Source organism: Zootoca vivipara, chromosome 5, assembly GCF_965207765.1.
Source record: "Zootoca vivipara chromosome 5, rZooViv2.hap1.1, whole genome shotgun sequence".
NCBI classification, from domain to species: Eukaryota; Metazoa; Chordata; class Lepidosauria; order Squamata; family Lacertidae; genus Zootoca; species Zootoca vivipara.
This window is the reverse complement of record NC_142588.1, coordinates 15,118,794-15,140,538: the sequence shown is the minus strand read 5'-3', so window position 1 is coordinate 15,140,538 and position 21,745 is coordinate 15,118,794. Positions and strand designations below refer to the sequence as shown.

Below are 21,745 nucleotides of genomic sequence, written 5' to 3'. Positions count from 1 at the left end.
CTTACCTAGGGGATGGGCTGTTTGTGCAGCTCTCCCAGGTGAAAGGGTTGCCATTCTGTACCTCTCCTGCCAATGAGTGTTGCTGTTTAAAAGGAGGAGATGGTTGGGGCAGATTCACTGCTTGTGGACATTTTTAGAAAAGATACTACCTGAGTATGAACGGTGAAGGTTCATATATAAACTACTCCACACTTTTCAGACCTCCTCCTTGTTGGATATTGTGAAAGACTAGGTATCTTCTTGGAACAATTTGGGCAAAGTTGTGTTTGATTTGGTAGGGATTCTTTTTGTTGATTCTACTCCCTGCTTTATATCCTCATACCTTTATCTATTAGGCTTTTGTTGCCTGCTGTGAATGTTCATGATAGGACACAATGCAATTGTTATTGATTATTTCTGGAGTTTATGGGTTGTTAGTATTTCTTATGAAGCGAGAGATATATAAAGTTTTTGCAACTCCCTCTCAATAAATCTGAAATTTGTTACTTTTCCACCAGTGTTTTCATTGGCTCCTGAAGTGAAGCAGGGCCCCACTCATGTTTTTGGTTAATGCAGATTCTTTCAGCTTCCAAGGCAGATCATGTAGGAATAATGAATCCCACAGTGGTGTGGCTTGAAGTATAGGATACCAGCTTGAGTGAAGCCACTACAAGTGGAGATCATGGTGATGATGGGAAATATTTTGCTCATAGGGGTATATGTTCAGTATGTGCTTTGCTTTTATAAGATTATAGGTTCTGCTTTTGATATCTTCTATTAGAAATATGTGGTAACAAGTTCAGAAGAGTCATTGCATGAGTTCTTGGAAAGCAGCTACCACCAGCCAGAACAGATAATCCTGCCCTAGGTGGACAACAACAGGTCTATCTGACAGCCACTGAGGCATACCGCAGTTTGTGTCCCAGATGCAGCCTAGGGGCTAAAATGGTAGCCTCTTGCTTTTGCCATCTATCAGGAGAGGAGGATGCAACGGGTATACTTGATTACCTCATTGACTGGCATATGTGGAGGATCTTGTTCAACTTGCTAAATCATAATTAGTGCAGCCCTGAGGCAGGGAGAGGGAGACTGAGAGGGAGAGGAAAGAGTTGAGTTTGGAGTTGGCAACCTGACTGAAAAAAATTCTGAGAAATTCACTATCATTCAGTCTAGCCTACTTTGCAGGTTTGTTAGGGTAACATACTTATCCCAAGTACTTGCTCCTATAAGACATACGGTTATTAATGGAATAGTATCCTGATTCAAGGTAAAGCAGCACTTTATATCCTGGCAGCCCAATGTGGAAGTAGCCCCAATAGTTTTGAAACCAGCCATTTTCTTGAGGCAGAATGTAACTGCCTCTAGTAACATTGCCAAATGGGCCCTTCTGGAATGTTTGTTTAGTTAAAGCAGGAGGCTGGAATTTCCATTGGAGAAATTATGGGATGGCATGTGCCAGAATTACACCAGACCACATTTAAGTAACAGTTTAGTTAGAAGATGCCCAAGTCTGCACACTAATCCAGGCACCCAGAGAGAGGCAACCACATAACCTGATAACGCAAATTCACCCTGACACATGTTCCCCATCTTTGAAGTGTAAATAAGAATAGCCCACCTCAGAGAGTTGCTATGAGGATGAATGAGATTAGGGATAGGCAGCACTTTTGCACTCTTAAGGGCTTTTCAAGAAAAACATTTCCAAGCACTACAGTCACTAGTGCTAAATGACAACCATGTTTCTCATTTCAGGTTTTTATTTGTACAGCCAGTCAATGGATTTGAGTAACACAGCTGTATCTTTTCCCTTTCTTAAACCGTGCCAAAAATGTGGAATGTTCGGCAACGTTTTGCACTCTCCTTCGGTCGAATTTTCCGTCAAAATGTGTCCCTTGCATGATAAATCTTGTAAAAGGAGCTTAAGGAAGAACCAAATAAGAGCACATGCATGCAGTCAATCAAACATGAATCTGTGAGCCACATCATTGTAAATGATTCTTTTTTCTGGTACACCAACCCGAAAACCTGAGTGAGTTTATTATTGAGTGAGGTGTTGAGGCCTATTAAGACCTTTGCTTCAGAGGAAAATCCTTGGCCAAAGCACACTGGGCAATCTTCCCATAATAAGTGGCTGCTTTCAAGAACTAGCTTGAGAGCTGCTTCTCACTTGACTCTTTTTGGCATTTTGTTGCTGAAAATACTTTTAAAAGCACTAAGTAATATCAGCATTTATCCTGAGACCTCTTAAGTTTTAGGCATATGTCTGAATGCCTTTTATTTTTAAGCTGGCTTTGGTTCTCTGCTGTATAGCACTATGAAGACCTCTTGTTTCTCTCATGGTCCATTATTGCTTCTCAGATATTTATTCTGATTCATCTATAAGCCATAACTTACCAAATCATCAGCCTATCATGAAGAAGAAGAACAATCTGTGAGATTCCTTCAGGAAGGAAACATAGGGACTTGATAGCAGCATTTCTCAGACATAAAAAAGAACTGAGGAGAGACAGACAGTGTAAACAGACAAACAGATAATTTAAGTTGACAAGACACCTTGCATAGATTAGACGTAGTATGTTGATTCTGAGCTATAACATGGTTTTATTTTTCTTCTACTTAGCAATTTGCCTCTAGATTTCCCATAGCTGAGGGGAAGAACTTTGTCTGAAAAGGAATAATATCATTTCCTATTAAACTGACTTGGAAGAACAGGCAAATGAAATACATTTTTCTTGGAAGAGCATATGACCTAGACTACTGTCCTGTCTTGTGATCTTTTTAATTTTTCTAATAATTTCTCTGATTTTCCTGGGCTTCAAATGACATTCCACTAAGCAATACTGTATATTCTAGTGGTGAAGACCTTGAGCTATGCGCTGTAGGTTCCCATGCCCCAGCATAGCTATGATATTCACATTTTATCTTAAAAATGCATATTTTTACATGCATTTCAGTGTTGTTGTTTTTGAGCCGAGACGCATATTGCAAAATTCAGAGAAGTGCAAAAACTGAGGTATAGTTGTGCTTCGGTCCACATATTAGGTCAGGAAGTGCCATTCAGGCCGCTTTACTTAAAATTGCAGACAAATGAAAACCTCACCTGTCCGTAGTATCAGTTCTTTTTGGTAAAAGTTGCAAAACAAAACAATATGATCAAACTAAAATAGCAACAAATCAAATACTTAAACATCAGCAATGTGGGCAAAATTAAATAAATAATGTAGTCACAGTGGATGTGAAGGTCTTTTATATATAAACATGCTTTCACCTGTTGGTAGAATGTATACACAAAGAAGCGGAGTGCTGCAGAGTATTGGGGCCACCACAAAGAGAGTCCTGTTTTCCTTGCTGTGCTTGATTTACTTCACTAAAATGAGGGACACAGAGCAAGCCCATGCAATATTGATTTCAAAGGCCTGGGAGAAACATATCTCAGTGGAAAAGTTCCACTGAAATTAACCTCTTCAAAACCATGTGCATTCATCCACATGTTGCTTAAAGGAAAGAAGAGCCATGCTAATTTAATGTGAATATCTACTGTTACTTTTTAAATTATAGAAAGCTAAATTTGGATCCCTACTTATTCATGATGCTCAGTGAGTTGTTGTCTCTTAGTCTCCATAGTTGGGAGGTAAAATGAAATAGCTCTATGGGTGTTATCCAGTTGTGGCAACCCACTTGCGCAACTACCACTGTGCTAGTTCTTAGTGTAACAGTAATGTTCTTTGTGCAGCACAGCAACTGAATCCAACGAGTGCCTTGCACTTGTGAAAGTTGTTGTACAACTCCTAGCACAATTGTTTTTATTAAGCTTCTGCACTATGACTTGCACAACCCATGTGAACACTCACATTTATTGCATTAGCCTTATGTTGGACGTTTATTTCCTTCACCTCAAAGAGGACAGAAATATGACACATAAATATATGGCACTTGAACAAAGTGTATTTTACTTCGTCAGTATACAGTATTGTGATTCTTGACAATGCAGAAGAATAAATTCAGCAACTTTCAACAGCCACTTAGACCTTCTCCTGGTGATTTAACTGCTTAATGCAGTCTCTTTTCCTCTGAAATTCTCAAGAGAAAAGTTAGAAAACATGGGGAGGCTCTGTTTTCAACCACTCCAAGTCTTCATCTGAAGTGTTATTTCCCAGTTGCTTTACTTAACTCTGCATAAAACACTGATTAAAATAAAAGTCTGCTCTCAATCCCCCACCCTCCTTCCCTGTACCTTTCTAACTACTAAATATACTGTACATCTACTGTCAAGCCTATAGACAACTTTCTCAAAATACCATACTGTGAACTTCCACTCTGATTTCCTATTATGATTCTACATCCTGCAACTGAGAATTCAATTTATAAGCTCTCTTCTCCGCTCCTCTTCTCTCAGGAATTGAGGACAAATAGAATGGACCTGGTGTATTGACACCCCCTCCCCCTTAGATGAAATACCTGGCATATATCTTAAGGGGTGAAGTTAACACTAGTCGTTTCTCATATTGTTAAGGTTTACACCACATGCACCCACCCCAATCATCTTGTAGCAGGAGCCATGTGCAACTGCTGTCCCAGCATCTGTTGAGTTAATGGGGTTCAGTAAACCCAAGGGTGCCATTTCAAATTCTGATATATGCGGTTTGTCAGGACAAAAAACAGCCTTTAAAAAACCAAAACATTTGTCATTAGTCCAACTGATTAAAATGGACCCACACCAAATCATAAAATAATGGCAATAGATCAAAGGTAGCTAACATGGGACTCTTTGGATGTTGTTGAACCACCACTCCCATCACCCCTGAACATGGGCCATGCTGGCTGGGGCTGATGGGGGTTGGAGTCCAGCGGTATCTGGAGGGCACCACATTGACATCTTCTTGATTAATGTACCAGTTAAAATGGTAACCCTAGAAAAGGGTAGCCATCAGTGGTGGAAAGCTTAGTTATAACTTCAAATCATATTGCAAGCTATGCAAAGATTATAAGGCCATTTAAATAGGGGGGGGGGAAACGCTGTAAAATGAGGAGCAGGAGCAAAAACATTGATTGCTTAATAATAGCAGGGTGTCTCTTGTGTGTCCTAACTGTTGCTTCTGGAAGCTCAAGAAATGCCGGGATTTCAAAGGATTAGAGCAGTAGACAGAAGTCTGGTTGATGCTGAAACTGCTGGTGCTGGAAGTGTGGTTTAATCCTGCGGTGTCGTATGAATCTGCTGGCTAGCATGCCGTCCTAACTGCATGTTCACAGCTGTTAACATTTTCTTTTGGGGTTTTGGTCTCAGTTTTTAATGACTAAAGATATAGACTCTGCTTGTCCACTTCATCACAGTATGTCATGCAAAAGAAAGACAGCTCACAGTTGAGACAGTGTTTGTATGTCTCAGAGCAAATGAAAGAGTATTTATCCTGGACTGAGTTTGAATTATACTGTTAAGTGTTATCACTATAGCCTTGGTCACGAGGTGATTCCTGGGGGGGGGGGGAAACTAGTTTGGGAAGTAAGGACTTAATCTGGGCTACAAAGGACCTTGAGACTGAAAGCTGGGGGAGCCAATGGAGTAGTGGGAAATTATTTGGGGGGCATGGCTACTACCCCTTACTATAGAGTCATCCCTGCTTGGTTAGTGCAAATATATACGATGTAGAGCTGTTACTAGAATTTTGGCTAAAGTGAAATTTGAGGTGAATTGTGGGGTTTCCAAATACATCCCTAAAGTTTTGTCTAAAGCAAAATGTTACTCAGGCAAAACATCGGGGGGGGGGGGGTTGCGAACTAAAAGTCAGATAGTTGTTTATTTCCTTGACATCTCAGCAATCTTGATTTAATTGTACGGTAGCAAATGCCATGGTACTTCCTGCTTCAATTAGGCCACTTTTTAAGTGCCAGTAAATGGCTTTCACATTTCTCAAGATGGTGAAATATTCTCACTGAGCAACCTTCCTTCTGTTCCCGGGCTCTGCAGGTAATAGTCAGGATACTTGGTGATTTTACTGTCTCTTGGTGCTAGAACTTGCTACAGGGTCAAGGTCAATAGAGATCAGTGAATCAGCCCAGGTGGGGCCCTATTGGCTGCCCCGGCTTTCCAAAACATTGGAACAGTGGCATTTATTGAGACAGGAAGGGTGGGGCACAGGGAGTTTGGCACTGCACATTGAGTTGCAGGGGAGCCAATCCTGCCACACAGTGCTGAGCTCCCTACACCTCCCCTCTCCCTCTCGGTAAGGGCCAATGACTTGTTATTTTGGGAAGGTGGGAGAGCAGCCTCACAGGCTGCTAGAGGTCAAGGGGCAGGCCTAGAACTCAAACCTGAGAGCAAACTCAAATGTGGAATATGCACACCAGCTCAGGTTCAAACTTAGGGTTTAAAATTAGAACCAAGAAATAGATTAGGACACAAAAGGAGAAGGGATCTGGGAGAGACAAGGCTGGAAAGAAAGCTTTCTCGGAGCTAATGTAGCTCTCTCAAGTGGGCTGCTTCTACACATGGGTGGTGATATGATAGGTGTGGTCAGAAGTCCTGCAGATCTTAAGTAGGGTAAATACTTCGTTCTTCTTCTAAATATCCTTGTGCAGCAGGCCTTCACAAATGGTGAGTGGATTGAAAACAGCCCACCAACCTTACCAGGGGCTGTTTTGTTATCAGTGATAGGCTGCAAAACAAGGTTGACACCAAGCTCCCTGGTGGGCCACTGTTGCCCTTTTTTTAGCGTGAGATACCAATGCAGTCATCTAGCTCCATGTATTTGTGGGCAAGGCAGGCTTAAATTAATCCCTGTATTTAAAAAACAAGTGTTACAACCTTTGTCCTCTCCCCTCACTGCTCCTTTAGAAATCCTAGGCAGGTAAACAGCTTGTGTTTTTGTTTTTTTAACAAGATCTTCAATGCAGTTATCTTCTGCGGTTTCTTTTGAGCATTACTTTCTGTGACTTCTTACATAGGGTTTGGGTTCTGTTAGTCCTGTTGAAGCAATAGTCTGAAAATATAGAACTGCTGAAAGAATGCTGTTTCGAAGGACTTTCTCAAACCAAGTCTGACTCCCTCCCCTCCCCACCCTAACCACCATGTAATAGAATCTAGGTCCAAGATGGTTAATCTGCCCAAACTCAATCATACACAGCTTTTATTTATGTGAAAGAGTGTTCCATTATAGGTTTAATGGGGAAAGCAGTTATTAAGAATATTGTTCCACGCACTTTTTAAAAAAAGGAATAATGATCTACGTGTGGATTTGGCCTTACGTCAGCTATGTTATACCTTGAGTTTTCTTCAAGCTTGCCAGCTCCTGGAGTGCAGACAGAAAGAGCAGGGGAGAACCAGAGAATGGGAGCAGAGATGTTGGACGGCCAGTAGACAAATGCACAATTAGAATGCTAAGGAGGAAGATGCGGGGGGGTGGGGGTGGGGAGACTCAGGCACATGTATTTGATATAAATATTATAGTTATACAGAGACATCTAGATCAATTTATGTCATATTTCATTTACTTGCTTGACAAAATGAATGCAATGTGGTCAGTGGATGTTGAACAGAATCTTCAATTTACTGCCTGTGATTTAAAATGATGGGATGGCAAGGGTGACTTTTTAAGAGGTTCTTTATATTTGTTCCAAGAGAATGGATGCAATTTTCCTTGAAAATAAACAGCCAGGGGAGCTTTGCATTTTGTATTGTTTGCCTATGAGTGCACAGAAAGGGAAGATCCCACCCCAAGGATTATGCTGAGGATCCCATTGTTTTAATTTCAAGAGTAGCTTACGTGGGCCTAACTGCTGTTTACTGTACTTCCCTTAGGGTACCTTTGGGCTTGTCGCACATCTTGTTGGGGAGGGAACTGATTTGCTAATTGTGGTTGGCAAAGCTACGTACGTGAGGGTGGGGGGACAAAAACGGTGTCCTGTTTTGTTCATATGGATTCATGCTCACTTATTCTAAAATTATACTTTCCAAACTCTGCACTGGGTTACACAAGTCTGCAGTGAAAGAAGTGTGGGCAGCATGCAATGGAAAATAAATGAATTTAAAAGTGCAAGGCTCCTGTGTGCCCTCAATATCTACCCACAGAGGAGGCAGTCCACTGTATCTCTACGTGATACATTGATCAGGGCTTGCAGCCACTGCAAGAATCATTGCCCTTGGAATTGCCTCCTAGAAATTGGGAGGGGGGTATACACAAACAAAAGATGAGAGCGGGCTCCTCTGAGGCCTGGTGATTCTTAGTCGTGCATATTCTAAAAATAAACATTTGGTATAATAAGTGAAATGTACCTGTATTTTTAACTCAGGGGGAATGTATTGTCTATTAGAAGTTTAGAAAACATGAATGTGCTACATCATACTACCGGTAGTTTATCTGTAAACAGTTTTAGTTTACTTTGGAGACTGAGAAGCGAACTTAGTGACATTTGACTTTGTAGACCATGTGTGGAAGCCTGATGTAAAAATATTATTTATTTATTTATTTATTTATTTATTTGTTTATTTATTTATTTATTTATTTATTTCTACCCTGCCCATCTGGCTGGGTTTCCCCAGCCATTCTGTGTGGCTTTCAACAGAACATTAAAAACAGAACAAAACTTCCCTAAACAGGGCTGCCTTCAGATGTCTTCTAAAAGTCGGATAGTTGTTTATTTCTTTGACATCTGCTGGGAGGGCGTTCCACAGGGCGGGCGCCACTACCAAGGAGGCCCTCTGCCTGGTTCCCTGAAACCTCACTTCTCTCAGTGAGGGAACTGCCATAAGGCCCTCGGAGCTGGACCTCAGTGTCCGGGCAGAATGATGGGGTGGAGACGCTCCTTCACATATACTGGGCTGAGGCCATTTAGGGCTTTAAAGGTCAGCACCAACACTTTGACTTGTGGTCGGAAACATACTGGGAGCCACATCACCAAAAAGCTATAAATAAACAATTACCTAACCAACCCAACCTAACCTAACCTAACCTAAACTCTGTTGGTGTGGACTAGAAGTAACTGTGGATATTCTAGTATTGGCTGAACTCCAGCTGAGAGATGGGGAACATGTGGTCCTCCAGATGTTATTGGACTCCAAATCCTATCCACTCCAGTCAGCATGGTGAATGTTTAGGGATGATGGGAGTTGTAGTTCACTAACATCTAGAGAGCCACCCACATCCCTGCTCTAGCTAAACTGCAACTTTCCCACAGCATCTCAGTACTGAACCAGTGGGGTGCTGATGAGCTAGTGTCCATTCTGGGCCTGAGTTTTAGCAGTATGGTATTATGGGAAAGCACCAGACTTTGCAGCTGTGCCTTACTTAGGTGCTAATACCAATGGGAAAAGGGAAGCCCAGCAGTACCAGCAGTCAATTCTGGAGGAATTTGGAGTCAGTTTAAAAAAGAAAAACAATAATTATCTGAAGGTCTAGGACTAATAAAGTGTTCTGCTCCACATATAACAACATTACCTCAAACCAATAACTAAGAACTATAATAAATTCCAAGAAGACAGATGCAGTGTTAAGGTCCAGCATGGAGCAGTGATTTTGGCTCCAGAATTTCATGTTAATCATCATTGAATAAATATATTTATTTGCTTGTTCTTCTCAAGCAACTCCTAGTGACCAGCTAGGTTTTCAACCTATCTGAGTCTATGGCTCCCTTGACCAACTACATTCTTTCTGCAACACCCCTGTGGGACTCAGGAGCCCTTTTAAACTGCAACTATCAGGGCAGCGGTGGTGGTGTCAACAGCTGCAGTGAGACCCAGTGTGGTGTAGTGGTTAAGAGCGGTAGTCTTGTAATCTGGTGAACCGGGTTCACGTCTCTGCTCCTCCACATGCAGCTGCTGGGTGACCTTGGGCTAGTCCAGGCATAGGCAAACTAGGCCCTCCAAATGTTTTGGGACTACTATTCCCATCATCCCTGACCACTGCTCCTGTTAGCTAGGGATCATGGGAGTTGTAGTCCAAAAACATCTGGAGGGCTGAGTTTGCGCATGCCTGGGCTAGTCACACTTCTTTGAAGTCTCTTAGCCTTGCTCATCTTACAGAGTGTTTGTTGTGGGAGAGGAAGGGAAAGGAGAATGTTAGCTGCTTTGAGACTCCTTAGGGTAGTGATAAAGCGGGATATCAAATCCAAACTCTTCCTCCTCCTCCTCTTCTTCTTCTTTGGCTCAGTGCCGGATTTAGGGCAGTGCTGGCAGTTACCCTGCACAGGGCACCAAGCCAAGGGGGTGCTAACTATAGGAGTATTACTAGTAATAATAAAACATACAAATGGGTAAACTGTAGCTAAATGAATTATTGTGAAAATAAGAAATATTTAGAGGGGATGCACCAAATTTTGTGCTCACTCAGGGTGCCATATTACCAACGTCTGCTTCGGTTTGGTTGACATGCTCTGTAGGCCCTGGTGACCCTTGGGAAATAGAGTTTTCTCAAGGGCTACTAGCATTGCAGTAAGCCAGGAATTCTTCTCTGGCTTGGGTTTTAATCTGAATTTAGAAGAATTCAGGGGTATCCTGATGCTTAGGTATCCTTTGAGGTGAAGGTCTGAGCCCCTGAAGCTCGTTTATGGGCCTTATCCTAATGAGCTTTGTCAGCATCTCTAATTTCATTAAGTTGGCTTCTATAAACATTTTGTTTTAGCAAAGCTGAAGTAAGAAACAGTTAAGACATGAATTTTGGCATGGAACTGGGGAATCTGTAACTCTTCAGATCAGATGATTGGAACAATGTGGGTTCTCCAGGGTTTCTGGAATAGTGTACAGTACCTAATAACATTCTTTAAGCATGCAGACAATCTGGTTTTGATCTTATCTGTAGAATAAGTTTCACTTATTCTAGCAAGAGAAAAATGATTCTTTTCAATCCAAGATGACAGTCTAGAAGCAGCTGATTTCTTCTTACCATTCCACTGAGCAGCTAAAGTTTGAAGTGAAGCTATTGCACATTAAGAGAGCAATCTTAGCTTGGAGATCTGATGGCTGGAAGAAGTTTGTATGGGTTGGAAGCACCTTTCTGTTGATGTGGGGCAGAATGATCACAGAGGAGATGGGAAGCTGCATAGGTGTCGATATGCACAGGTATAACAGTATGTGGTATTTCTAAGGTAGATTGTATTTTATTCCCTTGAGAAGCTCCAGGATCATCCCCATCAACTACATCAGGCTGGTGCTAGAGTAGCTAAGTTATTCCAGTTTGTTTCAGTGGGGGAAATGTTAGACAGACAGATAGATAGATGATAGATAGATAGATAGATAGATAGATAGAGGAGACTTCATGTATCACCTCCTACTTTATCCAACATGAGCTGGTTAGATTTTGGAAGTGGTGGATTGTCTTCAAGAATCCCTACCCAATATTTAGCTTTTGAAGCAAGCTGCTCAAAAGCTACTGGATTGGTGTACATCAGCCGCTGGCATTCCTAGATGAATCTAATCATCTGGATGAATTGGGTTGGAAATAAGCACAGTGCTTGAGAAGGTCGTAGGAAATTCAACAAGTAGGGCTTAATAAGGTTATTATGGTGATTAAGTCATGGGTTGTTCAAAGGAAATCAGTTTTGGACTGAAGCATATGACACAGGCAGATGGCGGTGGGTTGGAGGAGAGCTAAAACAAGCCAAGGATAGAATGGTAAGAGAGGTCATTCACCATAGACTATAGATTGTGTTGCTTACAGACAAGAAAATATAGAAGGTATGTATTGGAGACAGGAGGACAGCTGGAGAATGGAGGCAGTCAGGCAAGCAAGTTTTTCCTTAATGGCTACATTGACCTGCTGTGCACATCTTTGAATCGTGCCAAGTGGCATGTGGAGATCAATAGATGCTTGCTGTTAAAATGTTGTATTCTCTTCCATCATTTCCTTTTGGCAGTTAGGCAGCACATGGCAAAGAGTAGTCTTCATGGTGGTGACATGGCCACATGGAGATATTATTGTAGATTTGGTTGCATAAATCAGAAACTGTGCTGTAAGAAGGAGCTTTTAAAAAAGAAAGCCAAAACTCTGAGAGAGGGAGGGAAGGAGACTGGTTATAGCCAATAGGCCAGGTTTTCAGTTTCATGCTCCTTTGGGTATGGATTTGGTTTTGTGATGCAACAGCTGAAGAAGAATGCTATCAGAAAATTGGCAATCATATGGGAACAAGAGAAGGGTGGGGCTGCTGGACGATGCCAACAGCATGTAGGGTTTTTTAGTGCTATCCCTGTGCCTGCCTTTCTTATGATAAGCCTTCATTGACAACTAATTTTTAACTGGGGTCATATTTTGAACCAAGCAAGGGCTGAAAGGCTTAGCAGCTTTTATTCTGCCCACTTAACTCTTTCATAAGCCAGGAACTACTCATGGTGAACAGCAACAGAGGCTTTGGCAGAGTCCTGCTCACCTTGAAACACTGGCAAATTCGTATACCGCCCTTCATCCATAGATGACAGGGCAGTTCACAACATAAAAATGCAAATTGAGAACACTATTTAATATTTAATAAAATGAGAACAAAAACAAACCAATAAAACAAAAACAAAAACCACCACCCCCTTGTTGGTGGAGGAAGAAGACGCCCCCACCAGAGAGTAAGGAATTTCCCCCTGCAGGAAAATAGAGGTGGCCTTGGAAATAAATAGGACACCGTCCTCCCCAAGTGACATGCCAGCAAAGGAGGTGCTAGCTCAGGCTTCCTCAAACTTTGTCCTCCAGCTGTTTTGAGACTACAATTTCCATCATCCCTGACCACTGGTCCTGCTAGCTAGGGATCATGGGAGTTGTAGGCCAAAAACATCTGGAGAGCCGAGTTTGAGGAAGCCTGTGCTAGCTCAACTTATCCTCTGCCACTCCGCTCACTAACACTGGTCCCTCCTCCTTCCACCCTGTTGTTTCTTCCCTCCATCCTGTCCCAACCCTCCTCTTCCCTTTCCGTCATGTTTCTGCCATCTGTCCATCTCTGTGCTCTTCTCCCGAGTCTTCCTGTGATCTGTTCCCCCTACTGACTCACAATCCCTCTCACCCTAACACATCCTCTGTATTAGATTGTGTTAGTGGAGAAACACACATTCTGAGAGTTAAAAATAAAACCCTTGGATTTAGGCATATAGACAGAATCACTATAATAATTTTATTTTATTTTTTGAAAAAGAAACCTTAATTTGGCTATAAAGAACTTGTTAAATATGCAGGGTTGTGTTTTAACTCATTCTTTCTGGCCCACTGAAGAAAGCAATGCTATATAAGATGTACTGTGCTATATAATGGTGCAATTTCACTGTCACTAATGACACCACTCCAAGTAGAACCACGTTGGGGGGTGATGTTAATGAAGCCTTTGTTGCTTGTTCTCAATTTATCCATTGTTCTGCATTATTCTCCTCCCACCAACAAGACCCCCACAATTATTTCTCACATTCTTAGTCAAGCATTGAATTATGAAACAAGGGCAGGAGCTCATAAAGGCCCCTAATGGTAAATTACATGGATGGTGATTGCTTGCTGCCTATCTCTCATAGCTTACAGTCAGTGTTTCACCACCACACACAGACACATTTACTGGAATGTGTTCAGAACAATTACAAAGCAGGAGTGACCTGGATAGTCTAAATGTTACCTCTGAAAGTGTTCTGCTCATTATCTGCCACCTGCTGCCAGTTCAGCTGCCAGCTGATGAATACATTCTTAGGTTGTGCACAACAAAAGGGGGAGGCTTGGTGACCCTCCACGAGACCGGTGTATTGAACAGTGTGGTGCCATTGTCTTAACAAGATGAACTTTAGCCACGCTCAATTCTGTAAATGAATACAGATTACCATTTAGGAGGTGGTAGGTTTCCAATGGAGGCAAGTCCCAACTTTGTAAACTGGTCGCTGGCATTGTTTGGCCAAGTAATGAGGATAATTCCCCTGTACTTTGCACCTGTTGCGGAATCGGGGGAAACATGATACCGGTAGTAGTAAAATTCTCCACACAAGTTAGCATGACACAGATGAATGGTTCACCAGTGGGTTATATGCACACTGTAGTAGGATAACAGCAAATGATTGTCTCTACTCATTCCCTTTTTTTAAAAAAAAAATATTTTTATTAATTTTCCAATTAAAACCAATTATATCACATTCAATATTTCAAATTATACACATATATATATATATCAATCAAACCGAATGTTATGCCAAATCATCTAAAGAATTTTTTATTTGGGTTCCCATGCTTCAAGAAATTGGGAATTCCTCGCAACTGTCCACTGCCGTCTTTTTTCTAAAGTTCAAATCGTCCTCCAAGTTCATAATAATCCAGATCTTCCCCTTACAGTCACATAGATGTTTTCCACTTTCATCCGATTGTTTCCCAGCTGCTGAGATAAATATCAAACAAAGTTTCACAGATGTTCTTTCTCCTGTGTGAGTTAATCAGTCCAGCCTCCCCATAAATCTTCTTAATGGAGCTCCCTGTTGCGTCGAAGCAGCACGAAGCAGCGCCATCTTAAAAAACTCAAATCACTTTCGTTTCCTCTCATAGCCATGAAGATTTACGATCATTATAGAATTTACAGCTTTTCCAGGCAGGAGACCCAAACATCAAACCATAAACTCTTGGTAAATTAATGGATCTCCTTGCCCTATAGCTGAACTTAGCTTCAGGTCGCTGCTCCAATTTAAAGTGCGTCACAGCTCATAAATCCTCCGAACGCGTCCAGAACTCCTTCCGTCCGACTAGGGGGGGGGGCTTTTCTCATCGGCAACTCCACATCTTTAAAAAATATGCTCAGTAACAACAGTTATAAAGTTCAACTCACACAGTCTTTTGCTTCTCTTTCACTCCAAACAAGCCAGGACATCGCGTCCGGGAAGGTACGAGGCAACAATATGAAGAAAAAAAATAAAAACTCACTTCCCTTATCGCTCCGTCCCCATCAATCCTTCTTCCAGATGCTGTACAATCTTTGACTCCTCTCCCTCAGCAGCATAAATTTCTCAGCAGTAAACAGCGCTTCTTCCCCTCCTTCTGAAGTATGTCCATAGATTTAAGCCTAATTATCTTCTTTAACCATGGAAATCCCCGCCATGCAGATTAGCGTCCCGGGAGTCCTGGCCCTCGTAAGTGCTCAGCCCAAGCTCCCCCCACTCCAAAAACAGTCGGAGTGGGTCTGGGGGCATCGCGGGCCAGCGGCCCCTCTCCGTAACCCCCGGAGAGGGTAGGGGGTTGCCATTTACTCCCCTAGCAACCGCCAAATTCCTTACGAAGGTCAGAGAGATGGAAAACAGGTCCGCCATTCCTGCAGGCGGAAACCGGAACCCTGTCTCTACTCATTCCCATCGATCACCAATGAATATCGGGAGACGCATGGGAAATTAATGGCAGGAAGCATGGGAGTACAATACTTCATATGCAGAAACCTTTTGAAAACTTGTGAGGAATAAAAATGTTAGTTTAATCTGCGTTGTGATGGAAATGTCCATCCCTCAGTTGGCCATTTCAGCCCAGTCTTTGAACCAGTTTACACACTAAATAGCTAGCAAAAACTCAACACTCTGTTAAGATCATAGACTATTGTATTACTTGGAAATCAATCTCATTGATGTCTGTTGGAGTTGTTGGCCTCCCCTCCCCACTGTGATCTGCAGCATACTTTATTGAAAAGAAGTTCAGCTGGAATCAAAGAAGCTTACTTCTAAGTAAAAATAATTAGGATTGAGATGTAAGGCACTGGAGGCTGTGTCATGGAACATTATAAAATGCTGTCATATTCCCTACTGTCAAATCTGATTCTTTGGTTGCTCATTTGCAGTGGTATGTTAAGACTGCAATCCTAATTATAGTTACCAGGAAATGACTCCCAATGCACTCAGTGGAAATCACTTTTGTGTAAACATGTGTAAATTAAGGACTAAGTAGCAAACTATGCAGTGAATACGGCATTTAGGAACCACTTTTTATGTTACTTAAAAGAAGAAAAAGCCTTTGTAATGGAAGCTAGGGTTGCCAGACTCAATAGAGGACACCACCTGGGGAGATGGTCTTACCTTGCTTGATGGCTGCACCACCCCTGCTAATGGGACTGCTCACAGGGCACTGGGTCCTTCCTTATGGCAAATGAAACTCAGAGGAAGAAATTGAGAAAGATACCTTCACGTGTTGTTGGATTCCAATTCCCTCAACCCTAACCAGCGTGGCCATTGGTCGGGGCAGATGGGAGTTGTAGTTCAGCAACATCTGGAGAGTCAATGGGTTTCCAATCCCTGATCAAGATCTCATAAATAAAGGTTGGTGATCACCAGTGCTTTATTTTTCTAGAAAAATAGGTGCCAGTACTCACCATGAAGTTGTTACAGTAAGTGCCACACATTTTAATAACAGTACTGCGTACCCCCTGAGTACTCCCTGAAAGAAAGAAAAAGCACCGATCACAAAATTCCAGAAGATACATTTCAAGTTACACAGTAAAATTAAGTGCTGGGGGGGGGGGAGTCAAAGGGAAAGAGGAAGGATACTTTTAAGCAAGAAGCCCAAATCATGTTTTCCTTGGATAAGCATATTTTGGTATTAAATTGAGGATATGGTTAAGGAATAATCAGTTATTAGCTAACTAAATTTATAGTTTTAGGAAAATACACCTTTTACATGGTACTTACCCCAAGTATACCTTTGACCAGTGCATGATCTAGGTTAAGACTTCAGTTCTTTTACAACTTTAGCTCTTACAGTATACTATAATGTAGAATAATCTCTTTTTAGCAAACAGTTTTCAGATGAAGGAACCTTTGGTTGTAATGGGCATTAAACCTGGTGATTGAAAGAAACCACCAGCATAATGTCTTCTTCGTCTTCCTTCTTTCTCCTCCTTCTTCTTTGGCAATCACTTGCAGCCGAGTAAGATTGTCTTCCATAAACACGGTTTTAACAATGAGTCCATTAGTGTCTGTGGAGGCCAATTCTGGACCCACATGTCCTTCTACAGTGGGGACATTGGTTTCCAGGCGGGAGTTGATCACAGTGTGGATTTGCCAAGCATGCCTTCCTCTTAGCACGTTTCTCCCTTGCGTTATGAGTTTGAGTGTCTTCAAAGTCCATGACACCTTTGGTAAAGCATCTTGTAACCCCTTCAGCAAGCAACACTAGAAACTACTAGTTGTAGGCCAAACTCAGATCTGGTTTAAGATCAGGGTAGGTCAACAGGCAATAAACCCGAGTTTCCCTTTTTTGTATATAAAGAGGAATTCCTAGTTTAAACAGACCAGATTTGAAGCGCTTAAGCAAAGAGGAGAGAGACGAGTGAATGGGCCATAGTTAAGCAAGCAGGATTGTTACACCCAAAAGGGTCTGTGTCTCATTATTATGCGCACATAACCAGTTGGCCATTTGCTCATTATAATCCTTTGCTAAATTAGACCGCTGGAGTATTTTGGTGTCTCTGGGCTTCTCAAATGTGTCGGTATTTTTCTTTCTCTCTTTCAGGAATGAACTGGAGGCACACACCAGTATATTGGTGCTTCTTTCCTTTCCCCTTTTTCACGTTTCTTTCTTTCCACAACAAAGCAGTGATTTTCCAAATTCTCTTGAGCTTGCTTGTGTTCCTTCCTGGTTGTTCCTTTCAGCAAACTTTTAACTGTGCCCTCCCTTTTTTTCCCCCTGTCCCAGGCACATAGTTGTCTGTGGCCACATAACTTTGGAAAGCGTGTCCAACTTCCTGAAGGACTTCCTGCACAAGGACAGGGATGATGTGAACGTAGAAATTGTCTTTCTGCATAAGTAAGTACAAAATTCAAACCTTCAATTATCAGCTTCAACATGCTTTTTTAAATTATTGTTTTTTTAAAATAAAATGAAAGAAAAAGTATTATAAGGTGAAGTTTGGCTATCAGTTCATGTGGGACAGGAGTGAGAACCAACAGTCATGGCCAGCACCCAATGGAAATAGATGTGGTCTTGTACCTAGAAAGATGCCCATGAATATTCAGCAAGAAGCAGAGGTTGTGAATGTGCAATGACTCCTCAGTAGACAAGTTAAGATGGACAGAATTCTTAGAGGGTAGGAAGTTTGGAAACCACCAGCCTGCATAATATAGGGTGATACCCAACTTTCATTCCACTTGCACAATGGCCATTCCATTAGCAGCAGCCCATTTCTTAGTGTACCACAAGAGGTGAATCCAGTGGGTGTTTTGTGCTTGCAAAATTTGTTGCCCAACCCATACTGCAGCCAGCGCTATAATACTTTGTAACAGTTAAGCTTACCCCTTGTTCCCCCACTTTTTAAAAATAACTACAAATGCTATAATGCTTATTAAAGAGGAAATCATTCAATGTAAGAAAACATGATTATGGCCTCAAATATACTCTATAGCTTGTCATCCTATAACTCCCAAGACTTGGAACCAAAAATCCATCACTCTGTACTATGAAGTCATTAACAAGAGGATGACCACAAAAGGTTTTATACATTTTGCATGTACGGAAGGAATGTCAAAATTCAATCAACAGATGCAGAACTGGGTCAAATTAGTTTGTCATTCCTTATTTCAGATTATGAATTGGCCCCTGTAGTAATGCTTTGAACGCATTATGAATCCAAGCATAAATTTCCCTGAGAAGTTATTCTACAACTCGGAATGTAAATTGAGATTTTGCACATGTACAGAATGTTGTTGTTTTTTTAGCATAAGCCTACTTTTTGTCCACGTCTTGGAAACTAATCATTGCTCAGACGGTGCTAAACCAACAGGCTGGCTGGCTCTTAAATAGCATTTGGGGGAAGTGCAGGGAATTGCTGGGGTGCTAGAAACAAGAACATGTACAGTCTCTAAGACCATCTGGCAAAGCCCCAGAAATCATTCCAACCCAAATAACTTCTGGTTTAAAAAAGAACCTGTTATATGCCCTCTGTTAGCCCTTCCCCTAGGTACTATTGTTTTGATATTTGGGGCTTAGGTTGAGGCTGAAACGATCTTCTGAAAATAAATAAATTTTAAATGCAAATTGGATACTTCTGTGGAGAGCAGGTTCATACATGCATGTGCATGATTTAATTTCTATATATTTTATTACTGTATATAAAAAGGCTGGCAATTGAATATAAGAACAGAAGAAGCATTGTACTTGAGATGATACGTTATGCTATTCAAGTTCTGTCTCTGGCTGTATCCAGCTTTGCAAGTCAATCCACAAGTTTCTAGTCCACAATATTTCTTACTAGCCCACTTGCTTACACTTACTTAATGTTAAATCACATGTGATACTGATAGATAGGAAGGCTTCCTTCCTTCCTTCCTTCCTTCCTTCCTTCCTTCCTTCCTTCCTTCCTTCCTTCCTTCCAATTTATGAAAGTGTCTCTTCCTGGTTCCCTGCTTGGAGGCTATCCATGATTGCCACAGTTGGTTAGATGGGTAACTATTTACAAACTTCCAGAGATGCAGAAGTGCTACCCTCTTGCAAACATTCATGACTACGAAACAATACACAATTTGAAAAGAGAAGCTGGATCTCAGAACCTTTAGACAGATTTTAATACTTCCCCAGAAATGTCCTTGCCAATAGTCACGAATGCTCTAAAGTAGTTGCTGTTTGTCATGATCATGCCATTACAATAAAATCCAACATCAGATCTGACATGTATTCCAGAACTGACAGGGTTGTTGTTTTTCCTTTTCCTTTTTTTAAGCTGCTTGTAAGGCAGTTTTGACCTTTCTCTTATCAGTTAAATGCTGGGAGCAATTTGGAAAGAGTGATATCAGTGCCCTTAACAGCAGGCTACATTAAACGGAGCATAATTATCTGAGAAGTGTGGGATAAAGCAAAGTGCAAATGGCACAGTGGTGTTTTTGTTTTGTTTTTAACAGATTAGCTCAGTTCTCATGTAACATTAAGCCAAACTTTGGCTTGGCACAAAGGAGAAAATATGTGAGCACTTAGGGGAAGGATCACGGCCATTGTCTTAAACTGGGCTCATGGTTTATATTTCCCAGAGAAATGACAAGCAGTAAGCCATAATACAACCTACGTGTGAGATACACCACATGCTAAACCAAACCATAGCTAAGCTTACGGCAGGAGGAGCCAAACTGCCCTGATATTCTCACTAGGAGTCCATGTGATTGCTCAAGTCATGCAAAGCCACAGTTTGCTTAGTAGGGTGTTACTCAAAGTGGGGAATGACTATAGAAAGCATCGCCTCAATGCTCTGAGCATTTTAGGTTGTTCCCATCTAGCAAGTCACTAAGGATGGCAAAATGGAAGTGATGAGGCATTAGAGTTTCCAACTTTTGCATAATGCTGACATCTTAAACTGTGTGTTTCAGCATAGGTAGATTGTCTCCTGTCTCGTGCTTTCTTTTGAAAAAAGATCTAAATGCAAAGTGAGGGCATCCAAAGTATCTCTCCAAATGGTTGGAATTGGCCTCCTAATGAAATAAATAGTATGGACAGTCTCTCGTCCTCTGATGAACACCATCTTTTAAAAAAATGCTTCTTATAGAATGTAGGGAAATTACAATGACAACATTGTATATTCTTCTCCTATTCTTCTTCCTTTTTAAATGTTTCTGTTCTGATGACTTGCCAGATTGGACCAGTAAAATTATGGATTGTTGACAACCTTAATAGAGATAGAAAGGAAGGGAAAATAAGAACATAAACCACTCATGGTTCCTACAGAATTGACTCCATACCTATTAAATAATTTTGTACAATTAAGGGAAAAAAACAGGGGTAATGCTCACAAACTGACTTTATTCTGCTTGTTTTGTCCTTTCTTTTTCAATTTAGTATCTCCCCTAACCTTGAGTTGGAAGCTCTTTTTAAACGACACTTCACTCAGGTGGAATTTTTTCAGGGTTCAGTTCTCAATCCGCATGACCTGGCTAGAGTAAAGGTATTGGTTTCCTTCCCCTTTTTTCTACCTTTCTGTTTGGTGTCTGCATTTAACTAAGGATGCTACTGTGTAGTTACAGTTTTTTTCTTTCCCCATGGAAATATGGGATGCGTAGTTCTGTGAGGAAGGCAAGAAAATCTTAGCATCTTTACCAAACTAAACTACAATTCCCATGATCCTTTGGGAATAGCTATGGGAGTAAAAGTGATACTGGTTTGTAGTATAGATACAACTTTGAAACAATCTGTTAGTTATTCCAACTTCAGAGTGGATCGAAAGGAACCTTTCAATTAATTATCAGCAGGAAAAGAGGTGGGGAACTTGATGTGCTAGTAAACTAACAGATCGGGTATAAAAGGTGTGCAAGCATTTGTTATTTTCAGAATGGGTGGTGACTCCCACTCCCCATGGAAGAACATCAAAATATACCCCCATGCAGATGCCCATGATTAAGGCAGTGTCTGAGCCAGGAAGCCAATGTGAGAGGAAGTTATGGAAGCTTGAACTCTGATTGCATAGAGTTCCAGCTCCCATGGAAACATTCATGCATAGAGGTCTGAATGTATAGATTTCCTCAGCTGCCACATCCACGTCTGATATGTTGATGTCGGAGGTGAGGCCAACAACATGACCCTTCTTTCTGTGTGTGGTTTCTCTAAACGCAGATAATGTGTGGAGGATCCTGTACCTCATCTATGAAAAGGTTCAGGGTTTGATGTTATGTTACCCATTCTTTTCAGTTGCTTTCACTCCTTGGGGGGGTTTCTGTTGAGGCAACTGCGTTTCCACACTTTCAATCGTAGATCGTCCTGGCCTGCAATAGTTTGAAAGTCCCTATATCCCTGGACTTTTCACAACTCTTCTTCCATTTTGTTGAAAACCTCAAAGAGGATTCTTCTGCCTCTCCCCACTGCCCATGGAGATGTGCCACCCCTCCCTGCTT

At 41.5% G+C, this 21,745-nt stretch overlaps 1 protein-coding gene and 1 long non-coding RNA gene across 6 annotated transcripts in view; one reads left to right on the top strand and one right to left on the bottom strand.

Moving 5' to 3' along the window:
• KCNMA1 (potassium calcium-activated channel subfamily M alpha 1) overlaps nt 1-21,745 on the top strand; it is a 541,146-nt gene that overhangs the window by 348,510 nt on the left and 170,891 nt on the right. For all 5 annotated transcript variants that reach the window (XM_035137304.3, XM_035137303.3, XM_088670120.1 and 2 more), the window contains exons 10-11: nt 17,574-17,684; nt 20,697-20,802. In XM_035137304.3, the coding sequence (XP_034993195.3) occupies nt 17,574-17,684; nt 20,697-20,802 (217 nt within the window). The remainder of the gene's footprint in view (nt 1-17,573; nt 17,685-20,696; nt 20,803-21,745) is intronic.
• Nucleotides 1,782-16,316, bottom strand: LOC148685574 (uncharacterized). The gene is made up of 3 exons (XR_015950142.1): nt 16,252-16,316; nt 2,374-2,475; nt 1,782-1,897 (listed from the first exon to the last, which is right to left on the bottom strand). It is a non-coding gene; the product is annotated as an uncharacterized LOC148685574 (long non-coding RNA).